The following is a 24745-nucleotide window of genomic DNA, read 5'->3' as shown; positions in this document are numbered from 1 at the left end:
CTACCAGAAACTAAAAGGTAATTAAAAATAAAAAAGAATGGCTAATAACTTCAAGAATGGATACTCTAGGATATTTTGAATATTGTTTTCTTGACCCTATTTTTCTATAATTGTCTCTCTTATTTCTCTGTGGCATATCCTCTAAGAATACAGTATATCTTGCCTGAAGGAAAAGAAAAAAGAAACTCTAGAAATCTTTAAAACTGAGGCTACCAGAGGGGGAGAGAAGAGAAGTAAATGGGAAAGAGACAGTAGACTATGGACTATGGTGGAGAACTGTGGGTACCTTGGTGATAAGTTTGGTGTGGTTAATATACATCTGAAGAGACGGGGTCCTACATTTCTGAATCATTCAGCATTGTGAGGGTGTATATATATAATATATATATATATATATATATATATCCTTGTGTATTGTATTATAACAATGTTATCTTAATCTTAAAAGTTATATAAAACAAGACTCACTCATAAGGAAAATGAACAAAATTAAAGCTCTCAGAAGTTAAAAAAACAAACAAAAAAGAAAACTATAGATTCAGTTTGTTGAAATGAAATGTACTTTTTAGATATAAATAAAATGTCCTTTTAAATTGGTAAGCATCTAAGATTATAGTAAGGGACACTGGAATCCTAGTAAGTAGAATAATTTTACTAAATATTAATATGATAAGTTCAAAAAATGAATTCTAATCCATTTCTGTTTTGTTTGTCACAGTAGAAAAACATTTCAATCTACAGTTGCATCTCAGTTTATTTCATAGATATTTTTGCTTCACAGAAAAAATAAAAAACCCACAGATTGCATCCATATCGCAAATGGGTAAAATTATGTCATTAGACTTCTCTAAGATTTTATTTTTGCCTGACTCTTTTAGGAATGCCTTCCAAGTATGCCAAGTTGTCAGGAATTTACATCAGCAAGTATTTACCACGCCAGTGAGTTCACACAGTGGAGAAGAGTCATAGTGCTCCTTCCCCAGAAAACCTGGTGAGAGATGTCTTTAGATACAGCGGTCACTTTAACATTTGCTTTCTTTGTAGTATGACTTGAATGTGAAGAAGAATTAAGCACCATGTCAAGGTGCATTTATTTAATGCCCTTATCCAAAGCACAGATCTTGAGGCATCCATGAAAAGAGAGAGATGGGTTAAGTGAGGGGAGGGAAGACCATGAGGATGGATCGATCTCTGGAGCTATGGAGGTGGGAGAACTACAGGGACTGCACGTGAGGGGATAAGTCAAGTACTTCCCTAAAAATAAAAGTGATGTAAGAAAAAAATGACTTCATCTAAAAAGAAACAAAAATTAAAGAAACAAAACATTTGCCATCAATTAAAACAAGATTTTCTTTCGAACTAAGGATATTTGAAAAATGGAGCTAAGAAACTTTGTTTTCTGACCAGTCCTAGCTTTCTGTGATCTGTTTTTCGTAGAAGAATGTAATGAGCCAGTCTTTTGGTAATAATAAAAACCATGTAATCAAACCTTTGTTAATGTAAGGACAAAAGCATAATTCTCTGTCCCCACCACCACCAGTATTGCATCCTTTCATGTTAGACTAACCACTGTGAGCAGTGTATCAGGAATAGATTTTTAGAAGACCAGACAGGGAGACCAGTATCAGGGTTTCAAGTAATGTTGATGGCTTGGAAGATGATTGTAGGAGACCTGACAAAAACCGTCAGTTGTGAAATATATTCTGATAAAATAGGGCTTGTTGTGGTAGAAAGGGAAGACTTATTTAAAAATAATTTCTAAATTCTGGGTCTGAGGACATGTTAGACGGTCGTAGCACTGATTGAGATGGGAAGAACTGAAGGAGTGGATTGGGACAGGAAATTGATGTTCTGTTTTTGTGCTGGGAAGCTTGAGATACTTATCTATCCAAGCAGAAATATTAAGAAGCCGATTGCATTTATGAATCTGAGGCTCAGAAAGGAGATTTGGGCTACAGTGTTAAATACTATGAGTAGTATTTTCTTAAGCTCACTCAAGAAACAGCCTTAGACTGTAAATGAGAAATCCTTTGTTCACAGTGGTTAATTAACCACATGAGTTTAACCATTAACAACTTCTTTAAGCCCTATTCCTTATAAGTATAATAAAGAGGTGTCATTATATGATTAAAGTTCCCTCACTGTCTGAAATGTGATTTGTGTAATAAGACAAACATCAAACAATAAGAATTTTATTTTTTTTGTGGTATCGCACTTCCAAGAACCCGTATGTAAAGAGAAAATTACTAAACAATTTTCTCAAATTATTTTATATAAATGGTAGGCTTTACAACAAAATCCACTGATTAGATAATCTAGAATTATTCTTATACTTCCTTAGATAAAATTGTGTGACAAGAATAACTTTTTTAGTATTTTTAAAGATTTGCCATTCTGTTTGAAATTTGATTTTCACAGATTTTTTCTATATCCAACTGTGAGCAATTTCCTGGACACTTTATTAATGCTTTGTATAATAGGTCACTACTTTCTCTAACATCCTACCTTTTTATTCTACTGTTGTGAATATAATCAAAAGTTTTATTTAATTTGAATGATTACCCAAACATATCTAGCAAGATTATGACAAAAATGGATGTCAAACAGTTAAAAAACTGTTTTTATAACCAGTGCTAAGCTAATGATATTTTTTACCATTAAATGCATTATTCTAACTACTTAAAAATGCTGATATTTTAATTGTTGACATGTAGCATGTAATTTCAATTTATGATAGTGAGGTAATATTTATAGTGCCTTTTAGAGCAATGTTACTGAGACATTTGAAAGGAAATACATTGATCCTTAACCCTTCAATTTCAACAGTACCTGACACACAGTTGAGGTGCTTGTAAAATGTTGGGGAGTTAAAGAGAATTTTTTTTTAAAGATTTATTTATTTGTGCATACAGAACTGGGGTACAGGCCAGAGGCTCAGGGGTGGTGAGAGGCTTCACCAGAGACAGAGTGGGGAACAGAACAGGCAGATCGACGAAGTACACTGCTGAGGGGAGCAGCGGGCGGGTCAGGAGAGGTCTGCCACACCATGTGGTCACCTCCAGGGCAGGCGGGAATTGAACTCATGCAGAAGCGGCTTTAGATTCTCAGTGCTGTGCTTTAACCCGCTGCGCCACCAGGGAGGGCCGAGTTAAAGAGAATTTTAATTCAATCACCTCAATAAATTAAAGAGATGTTTTATTACAGTGGACCTCTTTTTACAAACAGAAAAAAAGTCTACTAAATTATTTCTCCAACCATTTTTCTTTAAGTGCATGTAAATAAATAATTTAATGTTGTTTTTCAAATTTTCTTCAAAGCCCAAGGTTAATAAAAAATTAAAAATATATTTTTAAACCAAGCAGCCCAATAGGATATCTATTTTAACATTCCTTCTGACTAAAAATAAATTATCACTGTTTTTCTAGAGTAGTCAACTGGTTATCACCACTTTTGGTTCTGTATGCTTAAAAGCTCTGCTGTAAGGTTACTGTACACTTAATCACCTTAGTGTTCTAGTAAACTTTATTATATTAATATAAAACTTCTGCAAAGACATGATTTTTCTCAAGTATTAAGGGAATACAGTTTAGTTTAAAGCAGTATTCTTTTTGGCAAATATTGTTCTGCTGTTTTGAGTCAAGCATATGTAACTATAAATTGAACATATGCAAGCAAATGTGCTTCTGACACTATAAAAGATCTGTTAATGTTGGAAGATATGCTAGATAGATAGGATAACTTAGAATGGAAATATCGAATATCCATACACCTGCTCAGAGAAATTATATTGTATATGAACTGAACATTTGTTATCCAATGAAAATTATTTTTGCTTTTATGAGAGACATTTACATAAGAACAGGGCCTAATGATACCCAAACAGCTGTCAGTTGCTGACTTCATAAACAAATCAACACCTAATGACTGAATGAGTTTCAGAATAATTGGGTAAATGTAATTACAGTAACTTTGAAGGTGGAAAACACAATTTAGTCAGCCTCCATTTACCTGGCTTCCTCTGGTTGCCAAACTATCAAAAGATGACTCAGTGCTACTCTATTTCAGTCTAGAAGTTCATATATGGGGTGGAGGGAGAACCACATAAATAGAACTGTCAAATTTTGTTACTTTCCAGAATCCAGAGTTTGGACTTTAAGTGTACGTCAACTTCATTTCATGACCCACATGGCAGCAGTTCCACTTTCAGATTCAATCAAGAGTGCGCAAGACTTTGCTCCTAAAAATACTTAACATGGTTTGAAAGGGAAAGAGAAAGAGAGAGAATTGGCAAATTAGATATTTGTATTGAGGGTGTATCTAGCAGTGATGCAGCTGCAAATCAGTGAGATCACACCTTTTGTTCCCATGTGTGACCAGCAGGAGATTGCTCACAAGACTAGTTTTTTTCTCACTCAAAATGAAGCCAGTATTCAACCTCATTTTGCTTCCTCATCTGTTAATTAACATCAGCACATTAAACTGTGGATTGTAATTTTAAATGGAATAACCCACTTTAAGCTTTTTATCTTGGAAATACCCTTTTCAAGAAATCATAAGGTGATCTAAGATTTCTTTACTTAGAAAAAGAATTTAGAATGTGACTAGAATTTAGAATGTCACTGTTTGAAGGGGAAATCAAGGGCAGGTTTCTGAAGTTCTCCAACCCCATTTTAATGCTTGAAACACCAAAAGCTCAAAATTATGAATGCCATGGGTTTTTGTATAGGCATGTGACTATAAAGAAAATAAACTATCACTTCAGTCAACAAACCACCAGGGCAGTCATTAAATTTGAGAGCTGGAAGGAATGGTAGAAATTAGTTTGCCAGATCCCTTTATTTAAGAGGCAGGAACAAGAAACCCTGAAGGCTTAAAATCCTCACTAAAGGTCACACAGCTGATAAATTGCTGTGCCAGGGTACCAGGGTCAGATCCCCTGACTCCTAGTACTTCTTCACTTCATTACCTACAAAAATCAGAAAAGGACTGGCTGGCCTTTTCTGGCCTGCCCATCTGCCCATTGACTCATTATTAGTAGACTCTCTTTTTTGATTCCTACTTTATTCTGTTCCTGTGCAAACTATGGGGGTGGGGGGAGATAGCCCTCACCCCTAGAAGAGCTCTGTATATATACATTAAAGTTCCTGGACTCGATTCAGATTGTAATCCATTTTAAAAGGATATAGTCAATTCTCCTTTTCCAGACACTGGTGCATGAGTCTTCTTTTCTGTGACACTATGTGCTCCAAGACAATGTACCTACTTTATAGTAGGCTTTTCTGGAATCCATTTCTTAATGGGACGGTGAAAATGGCTGTCAGAATTACACATAGGAACTATTGCTATGGATGAGTGTATCTGTCCCATTGTATGTCTCATGACAGGCACTGAAATGCATCAAACTTGTCTCCTGGATACACCTTAGTAAATCCTGGGATTATCCTACTGGGAATGAAAGTGCAACTTATTAGCCATAGGTCTTTAGCAAAATAAACAGTGAAGGCTTATCTGGATTTTAATAGTCTGTTATGTATCTAATATGTGGGTAGTTGATACAGTGACTTTAATGTGTTAAGACCAAATATATCTGTAGTAATGTGCTTGGGGAAGGTTTTAGTCAATGGAGTTGAGCCTACATGTTAATTCTGCAAATTCTTTTTATTTTGTTTTATACTGTGATTAGAAAGAAGTCTAGTATCCCTAAAAATTCCTAAGGTGAAAAATAGAACTTTGTGATTTTAAAAGAATGTGTTATGCTAAACATTCTTTCTTGGGAAAAAAAAATGGATGGAAATTTACTTGACATTGCTTTCAAGTATCTTCTGTAGACTTTTTTTGAGATGACTCAAAAATCCCACCTGTTTTTCTAGGTGTAATGGATTTTAACTTTCTGTCTCCACTTCTCCACTGAACACCAGCTTATCTATGCAACCCAAGCAAGTTAATAAGTTTCATAAAAAATAACTGGTATTTGCATCCAGATGTTCTCACTTGTTCTTATATTGTAGTACACCCCCTCAACCTTAAAACAGCACCCCAAGAAAAGTTGTTTTATATTGAGGACTAAACTGCAAGTCTAAAAAAAAAGTCAGTATGTTTTTATGTGTTTTTGTAATAACTGTGCAACCAAAAACAAATTAGTTTCCTTTAAAATGCCTCAAATTAAATTAAGATTGAGATATATACATAACAGGCAGATTTCTTTTTAATTCTCCTTCATTGTAAAAATGTTAATTGCACAGTAATTGAATAGAAATTAAACTCAAGTGAATGATTGGCGGCCAAAGTCAGCTCTCAACCACTACCTAAAAGACTTTGAACTCTGATATTGTCTGGCCACCACCTGCCAGTTGAAATATTGTTTTTATTATTGTGTCTTGTCTCTAGGTCCAGTGCCACCCGCTTCCGTTGGAGTCAGAGCTATTACACAGCGCAAGATGAGTGGGCCCTGGACAGCATTTACATTGGGCAGCAGTGCCCGAACATGTGCAGTGGGCACGGCTCCTGCAGCCATAGCACGTGCAGGTGCGTGTCACACAGAGGGTGGCCCTTTCTAGGATTCATACTTACAGGGCTATCACAGCCATGGTCATCAGAGTTTGATGAGTAGACTGACAAGTAATGAAATAGCCAAAAGAAAATGATCCTCCTCACTTATTTTAGCACAGAAATATTTTTACAATTGAAGAAGTATAAAACTTCCAAAATCTACCCTCAAGATGAGGCCTCCTAGGTTTAAATTCTACAGTTTATTAATCAACCCTAAAGTCATCTCTGGTAGTTAAAAGAGCCTTGCTATTGGTTTCCTTTCCTTCCCCTGACAGTTTTTTGTTGTTGTTGTGAAAGATTTATTTATTTGTGCATGCAGAACTGGGGTACAGGCCAGAGGTGAAGGGGCAGTGAGAGGATTCACCAGAGACACAGTGGGCAGCAGAACAGGCAGGCCAACTGAAATACACTGCTGAGGGGAGCATCAGGGGAGACAGGAGAGGTCTGCCACACCAGGTGGGTCTCGTCCAAGACGGGGATAGAACTTATGCTGAAGTGGCTTTAGCTTCTTAGTGCTGTTCTTGAAACCACTGCGCCACCAGAGAGGGCCCCCCTGAAATTTTTAAAGCATTAGTAAACAGCTGCTACATGCTCTCCTACTCTACTTCCCAGAAGCTCAAGGTTGCACACAGCAAGATGATTATCGCTAATGAGGATGAGATGGGAACACACTGGATTAAGTAAGAACTAAAAGACATACAGTTTTGTGAGAAAGGGATCTATAAAAGGTGGCCACAGTTCCATGTAGGCTTAGGTTAAGCAGACAAACATAATTGGTGATTTTTTTTTAAAGATTTATTTATTTATTCATACAGAACTGGGGTACAGGCCAGCAATGCAGAGGGTGAGAGGATTCACCAGGAACAGAGTGGGGAGCAGAACAGGCAGATCGACGAAGTACACTGCTGAGGGGAGCAGCAGGCTGGTCAGGAGAGGTCTGCCACGCCATGTGGTCACCTCCGGGGCAGGCGGGAATTGAACTCATGTGGAAGTGGCGTTAGCTTCTCAGTGCTGTGCTTTAACCCTCTGTGCCACCAGGGAGGGCCCTAGCATTATTTCTTATAAGAAAAGATACTATCCTTTTTGTGTGTGGTGTGAAAACCGTAGGTTGTTACAGCCACAGTCTCAGAGAAAAATCAGTGTGAATGCTAAGACCTAAGCAAACATGAGACACAGACTTTTGCAGGTCACATGACCACACATTCGCCAGGGAGTCTATGACTTTTTCACTCAGCCCTCCTTTCTCATAGGTGTGACCCGGGATACCAAGGTACTGAATGCCACCCAGAAACTGCTCTTCCTTCCACGATTATGTCAGATTTTGAGAACCAAAATGCTTGGGAGTCTGACTGGCAAGAAGTTATTGGGGGAGAAGTTGTAAAACCAGAACAAGGATGTGGGGTCATCTCTTCTGGATCATCTCTGTACTTCAGCAAGGTATGACAAAAATAAATGAGCAAGGCAATGCCTCGATCAGTAACTCATTTGTGGAACTGCCTTAAGTCAGAAGGTATAAATCTGAATTGCTTTTACTTTCCCCCAAATTCCTGTTTTTGACTAGGCTTTGTCAAATTCCTTTTCCTTAACTATATTTGGAAAATTACAGTTTTATGATTGTTTTGGTTAGACAGGTTTCAATCCATTTTATTTGCCAATTCAAAATTCCTATCTCTTTTTGTGCTTGATTTAAATATTTGCTTTTCTTTCCTCCCATGTCAGCTAGCGTTGTGTCTTGAAGCTCTTTAAGTGGGGAATGGTCTTGGTTTCTTCTCACCCTGGCCCTGAAGGGTGTGTTGAGTATGCAATGCTGTGGGTGAGGAGATGAGAGGTAGTGAAGGTGGTGGAACTTAGAGGTTAAAAACAGCAAATCTAAAGCCAGATTGCCGGTTTCAGTCTGATTCTACTACTTCCTCATTGCATGACTTTAAGGAAATTCAGTGGCTTGGCTTCCTCATATATAAAAGGGAAATAATGAGAGTATGTACCTCATCAGGATGATTATGCAGCTAAATGTTTTTGTACTTGTAAATCATATAGAACAGAGGCTAACACAGGGAAAGTGTTTAAATTTACCATTTCATTAATCTCAGGTAGGTGATAGGAGGAGGGAGAAAGCATTGTGGGTGAGATATGTAGAGCTGTTCTTAGGAAACTGAGCAGCTATCCATGGTGAACAGACTTCTGAGGTCCTATTTTGGCTTGATATGTGACTGCTGCTATGGAACTATTTTAGTTAACTTTGGCTAGTGTACAAAAATACCATAGGTGAGATGGCTTAAAAACATTTCTCTCTCAAAATTTTGGAGGTGGGAAGTCCAAAAATCCAGGCACAGCCAGATTCAGTGTCTGGTGAGAACCTACCTCTTAGTTTGCAGCTGGCTGCAGATCTCTTGGCTTTCTTCTATCCTCACTCAGTGGAGAGAGCAAAAAAAGCAGATTCTCCCAGTCTCTTCTTATCATCATCATCATCATCATCATCAGACCACTAATCCCATCATGAGGCCTCCACCTAAGGACCTCCAAAACTCTCACCTCCTAATTACCATCCCACAGGGCTGGGTTTTCAACATATGATATTGAGGGGCACACAGGTACAGTCCATAACAGGGATTCTACATAGATATTTTTCTTGCAATGTTCATCTCCTTCAGTGGCTACAACAGGTTGAGCAAAGAGGTTAGTGATAATAATTGGGACCAAGGTACTAATCAAAATCTATAAGACTGATTCTCTTTGAATCCCCCCAAACCATGCTGCTTGGTTAGGACTAGGGGAAAGGACTTGCCTTCTTTCCTACAATCTAGGCAGATGTTCTTTTCTTCCTCTCCCCCTATTCAGCTCCTTATTAAGCTTCAAAAGGACTAGAGGGGAGGAAGTAGTTCCAGGTTTCCAAATGAGTAACATGCTTAACCCAGTTCTGTCTAATCCTTCTGAACCCTCTTCCAGTAGGGATTCTAGATACCAATTCTAAGACAACTGAAATTACCCCAATCTATGGCACATCATAAGCACACATTTCTGGGTGACATGTCATAGGGCTGATATATTGCAGTATATGTTTGGGCAGAAATCCAAGACAAGTTAATTTATGCAAATGCAAACATAGGTATAGGTTTCATTTTGATGCAGGTGCAGAACAAAGAATCAGCAAGTAAATGAATCAGCAAGTAAACAAGATAGAGAATGATAGAAAATGAGGGGTGGATTCAATTTAATAATATTTTCGACTCATTACATTTTGTCAACTGTCCTTGGTCATCATTGTAAGAAGTTATCATGAATAAGTGACCAATGTATATTGCATATATCTTATCAATAATAAGATAGGTAGGTAGATAAGTAGACAGACAGACAGACAGGTAGATAGATAATAGGTAGATACAGATACATTATAAATTATGCTAAAATGAGAAGATTGTGGCTCCCTGAAGTGTTAATTTAAAAATGAGATTATGAATCCTTTGCCAGTATGGGTCCAACCCACCCCCCCAACACAGATATGTATGCACAGACATTTTAAACATATAGAGGTTACATAATAATGTTTCTTCTTTTTCTTAAATCAGATGTTCTCTGGAGTCCAGCAACCTGGCATTTTTTGTACCTAGGCTACAAAACTTAGTAACTTTATATTGCAAAGTTATAGTATCTCCCAGTACCTCAAATATAAAGTAAGATATTGGGAGAATTAAATGAATTACTACAGGAAAAAGAACAGTGTTGGACACATAAAAATAGCTCAGTAAATGTTAGCTATCAAAATCATATTTTATGAGAATAAATTTTAAATCAATGCCTTTAAATATCCCCATTAATATGCCCGCCACTAGCTTAAAATCAACATTTTAAAAAATCATTTCTTCCCATAACAATCCCATTCCTCCCTAGATTCTTTGTCAGCGTACCTAAGAATAATGTTTTTACTTTTTTCTTTTCTGTCAGGCAGATCTCTTTTGAATTCTAAGTGAGAGAAACTAGCTTAAGATGAAAAAAGATGGAAATTCATCTATGTAATCAAAACACAAGGATTGCTCAGATAGAACTGGCCTCAGAACTATCCGAACCAAGGAACTCAAATACCCACAGAGCTGTCTCCTTGAAAATAGATGATTTTCAGGTCAGTTGCATTACAGGAGTAGAACTGTAGCCACAGTTTTCTAAGCAGCTCAGTAGGGAATTCTGAGGCAGATTTATGAGTGACCAGTTTCAGTGGCCTGGGGAATAGTGTTTTTAGATTGGTATAGCCAGAAGCATGCCAGAGAAATGGTATCTACCATTTAGCAGCCCCCACCAGCTAGTAAAATTGAAATACAGAAGCAACAAAATCCCAAAGGAAGATGGATTCCTTAGACCACTAGTATATCACTATGGACTAATTTATCTAAAAATATGTTTCAATCTTGTCACTGACAGATGTCCAGAATGGTCAGTACCACTGACCTTCCTACATAACTTATTTTTAACCCCAAACACAAGCCTTCTGCTTCAACCAGGAAACTCTTCTCATCATCCCAAGTTTTAGCTTCTTGGTCTTTATGGCCTCCTATCATCTCTGCACCCATGTAAAACTTCCAGCATCCTGTTCATGTCCTGCTGCTTCCAGGGGCTTTCTGGGACTACGACAAACTAGTATGCTCTCTCCTCTCTTTGAATTCCTTTCTCATGTATGTGCTATACTTATATATGCTTATATATGCTTTCTTCCCTCACAGCAACCAATAAAATGCAGAGTCCTGCTCAAATTAAATGACTCTAGATAAGGCATTTTACTTAGACATGCATGCTGTGTGTGCTAGGCATTTACATACAAATAAATGCCATACAGACCGATTGCTGAATTGATAAATGACCAGTGACAAAATGGAAATCAACAAAGAGTAGAACTTAGTCTCACTTGTCATTACTGTCACTACCACATTCATTAGCTCTTTTTGTATTTGTCTTCATAACACAGTGTTGTACCTGATATAATTAACAGCCAATAATAATTTGTTACAAAACGGTGAGAGAGAGAGACTTGGAAAACAAAGCTTATAAAGAAATGATTGTTTTCAAATAAATGTACCAAAATTATTTTCTAGTATTATTTCATTAAATAGTTTTTTCTAGTATTATTTTTCTAGTATTAGAAAAATATTTTTCTAGTATTATTTCATTAAAAAATTTCCTGGGAGGTAAAAATTAAAACTTACATGAAATATTTTAGAGGTTTACTTATAGAGGTTTTAGATTACAAAAGCATTACCTGCTAACCTTGTTTTATTTTAGCTAAACTCCTAAAACATTGAACCAATTTAACCTAAAATGTAGAGGAAGAAATTAGAGGATATTTCCGTCACTCCAGGAATGAGGAGAGACTCTTAACGATGTTGCTCCAGCATACATTCATTACGTATATACATATACATATATATATATATATATGGCTACAGTATACACCCCCCACATACACACAGGCACACATGTATATGGCTACACCATACACATAAATACATTGTTTTAAAATCAATACTTTGAAACATATTTCAAAGCATGAGTTTCATCAAATCCTAAATCGACAAAAACTTTGCCATGAGCCATTTCCTTTTTTTTTTTCTTCCCTTTTAAACCAATATTCAGCATTTCAGGTCACTGAACAAAAGAAAATGATTTGTGCTATTCTCTGGGAAAAACCATCTTTAGTGCCAAACTAAGCAGTTGTGTGATACTTTCCACCATTTACAAAAATCCCACAAAACAGTCTTTCATAACCTCTGTAGATTAACACCATAGTCTCCTGGAAAAACAAGACTGCTCTGTGAATTGCACAATAGGCCAATCATTCCAACCAGCTAGTAGTGATAATTGGATTTTTATAATTCTCTTCACCTTAGATCTTTATCTTTCTAGCTCACTTTAACATACTGAGTTTCACAGGAGTTTGCTAGATTAGAATTAACCATCTAGGTTATTTACTTTTCTTCTCAAAATCATTATTCCTAGAATGATCCTGAGGCATAAAAATTCTAGGTCAGATTATAATCTCTAAGGTGTTTCTCGCAATATTTCAAAATAAGAAAAAAAAATTAAAAGTAAGTACATAACACATCAAAAATGTGCATTACTTTTAAGATTCCTTCAAATACATGATAAAAAATTGAGTTTTCTAAGGAATGAGATCCTGCTCAGGATTTCTTCAGGTTTTTGTTTCACTAGTACCTCATTTATTTTGGAATCTCTTAATTAGCAGTAGATATATGAGTAACAGTATACTCTTTTAATTAGCTCCAAGTATTTCCCCTGTGGCTTCTAATAACTGAGGCCCTGTTTTAATTAACTTAGTGGATTAGAGTAAGATTTAAATGATAGTATTAGTGGTATTACCATGTATTCTATCTCAGTGTTTCCTCCTGGCTTTTAATTGAACTCCTAAGGACCTCCCTCTCCAAAACTGATTCAGAGCAGCCGGTGGTTTAGTTTTGATAGAATCTATTTGGGAAGAAGAATCACTTGAACAAAACTTTTTTTCAATCCCATCTACGGGAAATCACTTACACACAACAGGAATGACGAACCTTGTCTATTTGCTTCTAAACTTTACAAGTCAGCCCCCTACTTGGAACACACTAGTCAAAGGAAATTTTGAGGAAATTTTTAACACATTTAAGGTAAACTGATTACATAACCTTTTCTAAATAGTCCCTTTCAACCTCTATGTCAAAGATGGAGGTAGAGAACAAGGGAAAGAGAGAGAAAGGGACATAGAGGGGAAAAAGACAAAGAGAAACAGAGACAGATTCTAGGAGTCTTAAAAGTGTTATGTGCCTTTGCATTTTGTCAAGAAATTTCTCTATGGCTTATTTCCCATTGGGCAGGGGGGTTAAGGGATGCCATTGGAGAGAATGTTCAATCAGTGAGGTATATAGGGTGAATGACAAGTTACACACAACATGTTATTTCATGCAAAAATCTATAAAGAAGATGTTATTGTCCATATCATATCTTTGAAGAATATTAAAGTTCAAAAAGATAATGTATGAACTGAGTTGCCTGTCTGTGGGTCTTCACCTGCGCGCATAAGATTCACTGTACTGCAGGCACACACAAAAAGGTCGATAGTGGGTTTATTTACAAAGGGGAAAAAAAAGGAACAACCCAAGGAAAGAGAGAGAAAGATACAAGTTAATTAGTGCATCTTACCGATTCCACTGACTTGGAACCCCAATAGTACACTGAAAGCTCATCAGAAGCCAAGTGACCAGCACAAGGCCAAGGTCAGAGAGAGAGAGAGGTTAACATGGCTCCTTTATATATCCACAAAAATCCTAAACCGGTTGCTTAGCTTCTCCCCCCATCCCCCCCACCTTGGATCCTGCAGTCTTCCTTTGGTCTTGCTGGGAGTTGTAGTTTCAGTGACTAGAGTAGGGGGTGGGGTTGTAGTTTCAGTGGCTGGAAAAAGGGTGGGGTCCACAAAATCTGTATCTGCAGAGTTCATTCAGGACATCCTTTCCCCCTAACAGTAACTCACTGAGGAATGATATGAATCATGGACTGAGACTCAAACACAGCTCCAGCTGATTTCAAATTATATGGTCTTTCTTCACCATTACTCTGCCTGGAGGAGATTTACAAAACAAATATTGGGAGTGTTTTCATTAAAAATAATTTTGCTTTATTTTTTAAGACTTTTGAATTCTCTTTTGTATAATTTGCAGTTCCCAAGGCTCTCATAAGCAAGTCTGGGCATCAGTGCTATTGAGACTAATTGAATGTAACCAGGCATAGTAGAGCAACCATAAGAAGAGCAGATATTATTAAATAGTATTACTTGCTCCTCTCAACAGTAAATGGGAATAAAACCATCTGCACATAGTGTTAAGATGCTGGTATGAATTTGTAACTGTAACAACAAACTGTCAAAGAGCTCCTAGATGATTGACTCTGATTTTTCTGTCTATGGAAAGGCTGGAAAAAGACAGTTGGTGAGCTGGGATCTGGATACATCTTGGGTGGATTTTGTCCAGTTCTACATTCAGATAGGTGGAGAGAGTGCTGCATGTAACAAGCCTGACAGCAGAGAGGAGGGCGTCCTCCTTCAGTACAGCAACAATGGAGGTATCCAGTGGCATCTCCTGGCAGAGATGTACTTCTCAGACTTCAGCAAACCCAGGTAAAACCCTCCTGATGCCTTCCAGTGGTTCCCAGGAATGGAAAGTTTGTGTTGTTGTTGAGCTGATCCCAAAATGTCTTTATTAACTGTTGCAAAAATAGGCAAACTCATAAATAACTGGCATAAGTAATAGTCCAACACATAAATATTTCATTTTATTTATATGTCTCGACAAGAATACAAGCCCCTGTTATTCATGTTTGAATTTTAAAGAATTTAAGAACAATCATGACTAGAAGAAAAGCAAAGCTTTTTTTATAAACAAGTTTTCCTAAAGAAACTCTCTGCGATAGTGGGATGTTCCAAAGCTCACTTTTTCCCTTTTTCAGTTTTGAACATACACACAAAATATGTTTACTGTTCGTTTTAATAGCAAGAGAATGTTGGTGTAAACTTTCCATATAACTACACCCAGAGCTAGTTTAATAGTGTATAAATGGATCTGTAAAGGTCAGATTTCATAAAATTTTGCTAATCCATCCCTATCTTGATCGTGATGGATAGGAATATACATAATATATGCATATTATAAAATATTTATAAATATTTATAAAATATATAGAAAATATAAACAATAAAATGTCCTAGATAATGGAAGTTAAGATACTTGGGAAAATAACTTGTGCTTAAAATTACTATCTGTACTAGGCAATCAATGTAATTATCTCTATGTAAGTCATTTCTTTTGTAATTGTATAGTATTTTTAAATTCTCCTTTTATACTTTATATTTTATATGTCATTAAAATATGCTCAAGCATATCACTTTGGAGTATTCCTTTTTACACTCTCATATTGGCATAAAGACAAATTGTTCACTTTGACCACCAATTATTATTAAATTAACATACTAATATCCCTGTTTTGCATTTTGCAGTTGACTGAATGTTATTGAAAATAACATTATTAATAACTATTTAAATCCAGTTCTTACAAATTAAATATATCTAGCCACAATATTTGAAATGAACTTCAGGTTTATGTTTGTTGTTTTGAAACAGTGACACATTTAAATGTGACATCACTTTCACTAATATGACACAAAAAGACATACTGACAAACCAATAAAAAGCATTTCTTCTTCTAAGGCATACAGGAGAGAGGCAGAAACCAAAAATGAGGCATCTGAGTAAAACAAAAGACAAGATCCATGGAGAGTGTCAGGAAAGTTGAGTGGGAGATGAATCCTGGTGACATCCCCAGAGTCAGTATAGTAGAGTAAGAGTAGATAGCGATGCCAAACTGGCTCAAACATCAATTTAAATAATTCAGAGTATTTTTTCTCAAGTACATAAAGAGCTTAGAAATTATTAAGAGTTCAGCAAAACACTAGACAATTATATAGACCAGCAAAAAAATTGTTTTTCCAAATTCTAGAAATACTCCATTTGTATCATAGTTCTGTGACACTAGCATGGTTAAGAAATTCTGAGTTCGGAGATATCAGAGAAAGATGTCATGTATGGTAACAGATACATAAGTAAATTATAGGGAATAGCTTTAACAAATAATGCTAAGCATATCTGTGAAGAAAATTGTACAGCCTCAAAACTTCCTTTGGCGATAAATTGTAAAATAACATAGCATGCCTGGATAGGAAAACTGAACTGTGATATGAATATCTCTTAAGTTTAATATGATTCCAATCAAAAGTTTAGTGACTTTTTTAAAACTTTATATCTACAAATAAAAGCTGTCAAAATACCTTAAGCTTTTGGGGGAAAATAGAGGAATTAAAACATAACATATACCCTAAATAATTAAAAGGTATAATGACCGTGTTTGGATAGACTAACAATGAAATCAAATAGAGGACTCAGATACTGACTCAAATATATATAAAAATGGCAATCAGGGGCCTCCGTGGTGGTGTGGGGATTGAAGACAGTGTTATCAAGATACTACCAACCACTACAGCATGAGTTCAATCCTTGGCTAATCAGGGAGTTAACCCACATGGTGCAGCAGACCCCTCCTGTCTCACCAGCTGCTCCCCTCCGCAGTGTATTTCAGTATATCTGCCTGTTCTGCTCCCCCACTCTGTAGCTTACACTCCAGTACTTGTATGCATAAATAAATCGTTTTAAAAATGTTTTTAAATGTAAGTCAACTGTATATAACAATTTATATATGGAAAAAGGTACATCAGCTATCAATAAAATACAAATGATAATTCAGTTAAGTGGTGTTAGAAATAAATGAACAGACACTCGGTGGGAAATATCTATTTAGATTACCACTATTTTATCATCAAAACTGTTAAAGACTGATTAAAGATTTAAACATTTAGTTTATCTGATTTTGAAATAAGAGGGAAATATAAGTTCAATGGAAGAATTAACAAAAACAACTACTTACATAAACATTGGCTACATACAAATACAATGTAAATATGTGTCATGTTAACATATGACATGTAAAACATATGTCATAGAAAGCAAAAAGAATGTTTAGAAACATTAGGTACCATTTTATAGATATATTTAGTCCTTATAAAAGATGTACATGCTGTAATGATATAAATCAAAAACATTAACAGAGATCAAGCCCAGGCAGTGAGTTATGGTAATTTATGCTTTCCTTTTAATGTCTATTTATATTTTTCCATAATAAATAAGAATTGCTTTGTAAAAAATTAAGTTCTCTTTTAAAGTAGTAAAATACAAAGAAATGGTTTTTTCCCTGATATTTCCATTATCGTGTTAGTCAAAAGATAACTGGTGAACCAAATTTAGTTGAACTATTTCTCCCCAAAAGATACAATTCCAAAAGAAATAAACATGACCAGGAATAATCTTTCTTACAAATTACAACCTCTTGTCTGATCTAACCAAATTTAGAAACTTTTCAAAATATCAAGATCAAGCAAAACTAAAGTTTTGTCTTGTTTGCTACCCTTGTTATTTTACCAGCTGCTAAGAAAGCACAGCTTTTCCTCTCCTAACCATAAATGGTTTGCTCTTGTGCAGATTTGTCTACCTGGAGCTTCCAGCTGCTGCCAAGACCCCCTGCACCAGATTCCGCTGGTGGCAGCCTGTGTTCTCAGGGGAAGACTATGACCAGTGGGCAGTTGATGACATCATCATTCTATCTGAGAAGCAAAAACAGATCATCCCTGTTGTCAATCCAACTTTACCCCAGGTATTTCTCATATGTCCAAACTCCAAAAAGAGCAATGTAAAAGAGGAATGGGGTAAAGAACTACTACTTCCCCAAAATGTAGTGCTTGACGGTTGAACATGTAATGAGTTTTCTGTAAATGCACTTAATTTTTTTTAACTCTATTGCTATAGTTCACAGATTATTTAGATGCAAAAAGAGATTATGAAGTCTGACCAAGTCATTAAGCATTATTATTAGTGTGTTTATAAAATTATTAGATATGCAATCACAAAATATTTCAGTTGTTGAATCACCAGACGAAAATTTATGGCTGTAAAAAAAAGAAAATGACTTAATTTAACGACGCCACTGTGTTTTCCTAGAAATACAAATAGTATGTCATGGGTTGAACATCTCTTTTCTTGATTTCAAAGTTATCAAAGTGCCTTTTTGTGTTGTTTGTAATTTTTCTATTAGAACTTTTATGAAAAGCCAGCTTTTGATTACCCTATGAATCAAATGAGTGTGTGGTTGATGTTGGCTAATGAAGGAATGATTAAAAATGAGACTTTCTGCTCTGCCACACCCTCAGCCATGGTATTTGGAAAATCAGATGGGGATCGATTTGCAGTAACTCGAGATTTGACTCTGAAGCCTGGATATGTGCTACAGTTCAAGGTAACTATGCATAAACATCTTCCCAGAGAACATTAAGGAGCAAAATAGCTTCCAGGTTTATAAGTAAAATTCACTAGACCACACATTTTTCATATTCTATTAAAGAAGCCACTCAATTATACACAGGGTTAATGATTTGAGTCTGTTGTTTTTTAACAAAGCCTAGAAGTTGTGGCTGTGTTTTGTGGTTCTTGGAGTACTACCAGAATTTAAAAGAAAATTGACTCAAGATTTCAATCTGGTAGTGACTTAATGAATCTCATGTTTCTAATGGTTATTTTCAGCTTACCAGTACTTTTTGGAGTTATGGGTTATATTTTGGTTTTGCTACAGGGTTTTCAAAAAACTTATCTTCCATTGGTTCAGTAAAACATTTCTCTTTATTGTTCCCTTAAAGTCTTGTTTTTCAGTACTGTGATAACATGTCAACATGTATTGCAAGTATTTACTTTGACAAGCTCTTGTTTCAGAACCCTAATCAAAATTTCATTGTGTTTATAATAAAATCCCATTGGTGAAATCTGGAGTCAAAAGTAATGCAGTTTTAATGAGCCAGAAAACTACATGGTCCTTATGTAACGGCAGGATGCAGATGCTAAATAATTTACAAATGGAATTATTAAAGAGATCAGATGTTTATAGGCGCCTCTTCAAATATAATTTCTACAGGTCTGTAAACAAGAAAATGAGTTATAAATAAAGTGAGTGGTGAACTGTTATCCTTCTCTGTTTAGATTTTGATGCTAAACTGAAATGGCATATTAACAGTAGATGAATCTACATTAATTTGTAGGTACTGACTTAAATTGTAGAAAAACAAGAGCAATAGCAAATATATTGCAAGAATGCTGTTTGTTTCTTATATGACACTTTTTCTACTTCATTAATTACAAAACCATGAGAGTATAGGTGTTAGTCTTGTAAATGTATTCTGAATTTTTAAAAATCTAAATAAAAAGTATTAATGGTTCAACCTATATAGCTAAAAAGGTATGAGCCTATTCCCCTACATCATATACAGTGTTATAAGCCAATGCTACCTCAATAAAAAGATACAAATGTTTCAACAACTAGGAAGAGTAAATAATACCAGGAAAAAATCTCAACTCTCAAAATAACTCCAACAGAAAAACTACTGATTTTCTAGTGATTACTTGAGCATAGATATATAACATGGGTCATTCAGGGATTGATAATTTATGTCTATTGGGAATCAATAACAAGAACTTTAGTGTCATTTGTACAAAAACATCATTTCTATGACTGTGCCATGTTTCAAACTTTAGATGCTAAGAATACAGATAAGAAAAATGTCACCCTAGTCCTCAAGAAGCCCAGAAACTCATAAGCAATCCAGAATAGTCATAGTACTGCTATAGTAGAATAGGGCTCTGGAGTCTGTGTGAGTAGTTGGCACAGCACCTGGCATAGGCAGGTCCTCCAGAAACATCTGTTTGTTAAATAATGGATGGAGGGATGGATGAATTGAAATTCTTTAACCAGCTCAAGAGTGCAGGGGGAGGAATTCATGTTACAGAAAACAGAATGTACAAATATATGAAAATACAGAATTTTGCTATATGTACCATAGAAGTGAGAAATAAATTGATCCTAATTGATCCCCTTCTAGTAGCCTCAGTTCTGCAATCAGATTTCAAGGCTTTATTTGCTTTGTTCTTTTATATTTCACATCTATGTAGAATCATCCAGTATTTGTCTATATCCTTCAAACTTATTTTACTTAGCATAATCCCCTCCTGTTCCATTGTTTTTGCAAATGTTAAGATTTCATCTTAACCTGAGTTGTACAAATTTCAGTTGTAAATTTATATTACATATTTGTTATCTACTCACCTGTCATTGGTTGTTTTAGGCTTATAAAGAATCACTTTGGTAACTGTTGGGAGTACACTGGCAAAGACAAGGACAGACATAGAAAGTCCAGTGGGGCATTATTGCAATGATCCAAGTAAGAGATGATGGGGGTGCTACTGTCTAATAATAGTGAAGGAGGTAGAGAAAGTACTCAGATTGTTGCATATATTTTGAGTAAAGTAATGGTGCTAAAATAGTCATCTAATAAAAAATGAGGAGGTCAGATTAAGATTTAGCATAGAAAAAAAGGTAAGTAGATGGATATGAGAGATTCTACAGAATTATATTCAAAATTGGTTGAATATAATTCAACCATTTATAAAAAGAAAGTCGGGAATTGAATTCTGGGGAACATCGGTTATGAAAAAAGTTTTTGGTAGAACAGTTTAATCATTCATCTGTGAGGTTATGTCTTTAATTATACTTTTGATATTTTACTGTATAAATTTGGATAAATGAATCAAAATGAAATTTTGGCTTGTAACTCTAAAAGTACTTTCTACTCTGAATATGGATATATGGAAGGTATGAAATTTTTCTTTTTCAAGACTGGACCAACCTACCTTAGAAACACAAGAATGAGCTGGTTGACTCTATGAACTCTTGCCCAATATCATTTGTGTTCGCCTCTACCTTTCTTCAGCCTTTAATCTTTGATCATAATCATGTCATTTGGAGTCTTCAATTTTTTCTATAAAAGTATACTACTCTTATTTATAAAATCATGTACAGTACAATTCTATGGCATCTTCAACAAGCAAATAAAATAAGATCTGAGTAGAACATTTATATAGAACAGTGTATAATTAGATAAGGATCGGGAAAAGAGTTTGATATTTCCAAGTATCAAAAACATAAACTAAAATATTATTAAAATCATTTATACATTTATTAATTTACAAATTAATGACACCCTACAGTAATGCCTGACATTGTGAAAAAACCAATCCATTTGAACCCAATTGATTAAAAATGATCACTTATAAATAGAGAATGTTAATTATTTCTATGTTTTGATTCAACAGTGCTACTTGTAGGAATTATTTCATGATAACAAATCAACTCAAGAAAAAGATATTTTGGGGGGCCAAGCTCCATGTGATAATAAAATAACACAGTTAAATAGAAAGTTGGAGGAAAGATACAAAAGATTATCTTCAACTCGATGACCAAAATATATACTTCCTTAAAAAGATTAGAAGGAAGAACAAATAAATAGATAAATCAATGCAGTTGCACCTGGGGGAATTGGAATTTATGCTGCATTAGTTTACAAGTTTTTTAATGTCAACACTATGATGACAATATCTATAGTGTATAGAAGTTATTTTATTTCTGAATTATGTTGCTGCTTTGATGCTGTGACAAAAATTTAGGTCTTTTTATCTATGTTGACTATGATTTCTTACTGAGCTTTTACAAGAGAGCAATAAAAGTACTTTTTTTCCCACTAAAACAGAGAGTTGACTTCTCTTCAGGTAACCATCATGTTCTGAAGAGGAATTCTTTATCTTTTACTTCCCTCTGTTTATACCATCTGGGAAAAGAGAAGAAAGCAGTTGCTTGGCTACTAATCTTATGTCCAAGACTCCAACATCACACTTGTGTTTCTCCCTTCCTATAATTAAAAAAAAAAATCCATAAAACTGACAGCTGATCCCAATTTCTATTAAAAAGCACCCACTGCTTATCTAAGCAAAGATTTCTAAAAGCTATAGGAGGGTTCTGGTTAGACATGAGCCTTAATAAAAAGAGCTTGACTACTGTAGCTCTTTATTTATTAAGTAATTACTTAGAACCAAATCCTTGTATAATTCTGTCCTTCCTTTCAACAGCTAAATATAGGGTGTGCTAATCAATTCAGCAGTACTGCCCCAGTTCTTCTTCAGTACTCTCATGATGCTGGTATGTCCTGGTTTCTGGTGAAAGAAGGCTGTTACCCAGCTTCTGCAGGCAAAGGATGTGAAGGAAATGCAAGAGAACTGAGTGACCCTACCATGTATCACACAGGGGACTTCGAAGAATGGACAAGAATCACTATTATCATTCCAAGGTCTCTTGCATCAAGGTAAACTGAGCTGCCACTTGGGAGTTTATAAATATATGCCTTTATCTCATATATTTCAGTAACCTAAATCCATATATTCTAGCTGTATATTCAAATAATGACCCTTGAGAAAATGGTGTGCATACTTCATTTATTCATTAAAAAAATATTTATTGAGCACCTACCTGTGCCAGGTAGACCTTAGAACCTACAAGACATATTATCTACTCCACCATACCCAATATATAATATTGAACAGTGATAAGATTATCACAGTCGACACTTCCACTCAGAAAAATTGGGGAGAGGGTAGAGAAGAATACCCATAGAAATTTTTAAAACACGTAAGACATTTGTTGCTAGGGCTCTCTCATCCAAAAGCAATGTCTAAAATAAGACTGCTTTGATTAAGACAGTTTTAATCCCTAGAGGTGGTCCTTAATCAATCATTATTCTCAGTTGTTCTATATGCATCACCCTCTGAGACAAATATTCTTTCCCATAAGAGTATATGTATGTTTGCTACTAAATAGGCATCTCTTTCCACTTTCTGCCATCTCAAACTGGGTATGTAACAGTGCATCCCTTGTATTCCTTATTTTCACCATTGCCTTCCTCTCCCCATGCTTTTCTGAAACTGTGGCTAAACAACAGCTCCCTCAAATAAATAGGTGCAGTATGCTTTCAAATGTGCATACTTACTACAATGACTAGAAAATCAGGGTGCTAATCAGTAGAATTAGGAATCAAGAAATGCATATCTAGATTCAATCTCCAAAGTCATGTAACTTAAAGTGAAATTGGAAACTGCAATTTGCTTGCTGTTAGGTGGAATAATCCAATGAGTAAAGCCATATCTGAAGAATAAGGGAGCAAATATTTTGAGATACCAAATGTATAAATATTTTCCTGTGCCTCAACTCTTGGACGAAGAAATATTTTGCTTACAATCTTGCATCCTGATAAATTTGAATACCATCCGGCTAGCTGGCGGGTGGCATTTGTGACAAAGAGCTTGCTACTAAAGAATAGTCAATATGTTTCCACCTTAACGCAAATAAATGAGCTGTTGTTATTCCTTCTGCAATATGTTAAAATCAGATATCTCCAAATGCAGTGTTGGGAAGCTGAGAATTCAAAGTGTGAAAATTGCTAAAATTTGGAGCTATTTTGCTACAAGGCAATATGCTTATAATAGTTACTAGAACATTGCTCTTTCACAAATAACTCTAAGCTGATTTTCTCAAAGGAGCAGTTTGTGCTCTTATTAAGTCTCCTGGTTCTTGCCCACAGAGGGAAGACTGTGGTGGCAATAAATATTTGCTGAACCATCCTCCCTGATTCTCAGCAGCATCCCCAGCCAGGCACAGTGCCACACAGCCTGTTGTAGGTTCCCTATGCAAAAAGGAAAATGTCTCTGGGGAGAGTTAGAAACAGTTGCTTAGTTATCTGTAGACTGTCCCACACCACACATCTCCTGTCAACCTCTGCACAGAACAAGCAGGTGCACAGCAGTCCTCCTAGTTTAAAAGGCAAATGCAGCATCTGTCTGAAGTGTGAAGGTGAAAAGGGGAAGTGTAGAAACTGATTCTCCTGATGACTCAGGTGTCCTCCAAACACAGGTGAAATCGGGGAAGGGTTCAAAGAAATAGTCTTTTCTTTTATGTCTTTCTTACTGGGATAGTCAAGTCATGTGACTTCAATACACAAATCACAGTATGATTTGTTTCTAGTGAAATTATTTAAAATTAAACTCTGTCTTTTTCTTAATCACTTCCTCTGTCTCCCCAGACCATCCTAACTACCACATCAAACACCCCTATTGCATGATTGCCTATTTTGCCATTCATAGGTGGTAATTGTATAGAGTTATCTATTTATGTGTCTGTGTGACTGTATCTCCTCATGTGACTGTGACCTACATAAAGGCAGAAACCACATGGGGTTTCTACTCCCCATCTTACACCTGGCCTGTTATAGATAATTAACAAGCAACAGTTCTGTGAAGGAATTGAGTGAGGAATAAGAACCAATAGGTGATTAGCTATAGTGAAAATACCTCCCTATTAAAAACACATTTTCCAAAATAAACGTAGTGCTGTTCAGCAATAAATCTTTTTTCGCATTCTCCTGTGTCTCCCAGAAAGGTCACAAATAGCATATGTACATAAGTGTGTGCATACCACATTAATAATATTGACAATTGCTGGCCTTCTCTGGACGCACAAAGAGTTGGCTGCTGAGTATGAGTTCCATCCTGGCCCTCCCGCTGCTCCCCGCAGCAGTGTACTTCGTCAGTCTGCCTAGTCTGCTCCTACTCTGTCTCTGGTGAATCCTCTCACCCCT

The 24745-nt window shown here is 35.7% G+C and overlaps 1 protein-coding gene across 1 annotated transcript in view; it reads left to right on the top strand.

Annotated features, from left to right (window-relative positions):
- RELN (reelin) overlaps positions 1–24745 on the top strand; it is a 399660-nt gene that overhangs the window by 280082 nt on the left and 94833 nt on the right. The window contains exons 22-28 of the mRNA XM_004677158.2: positions 879–991; positions 6388–6525; positions 7800–7986; positions 14493–14698; positions 17667–17838; positions 18277–18477; positions 22188–22420. Of these exons, the coding sequence (XP_004677215.1) occupies positions 879–991; positions 6388–6525; positions 7800–7986; positions 14493–14698; positions 17667–17838; positions 18277–18477; positions 22188–22420 (1250 nt within the window). The remainder of the gene's footprint in view (positions 1–878; positions 992–6387; positions 6526–7799; positions 7987–14492; positions 14699–17666; positions 17839–18276; positions 18478–22187; positions 22421–24745) is intronic.

This window comes from Condylura cristata, unplaced genomic scaffold (assembly GCF_000260355.1).
Source record: "Condylura cristata isolate star-nosed mole 26May11 unplaced genomic scaffold, ConCri1.0 scaffold00005, whole genome shotgun sequence".
Lineage (NCBI taxonomy): Eukaryota > Metazoa > Chordata > Mammalia > Eulipotyphla > Talpidae > Condylura > Condylura cristata.
Note: the sequence above shows the minus strand (reverse complement) of the source record. Positions and strands in the feature narration are given on the sequence as shown.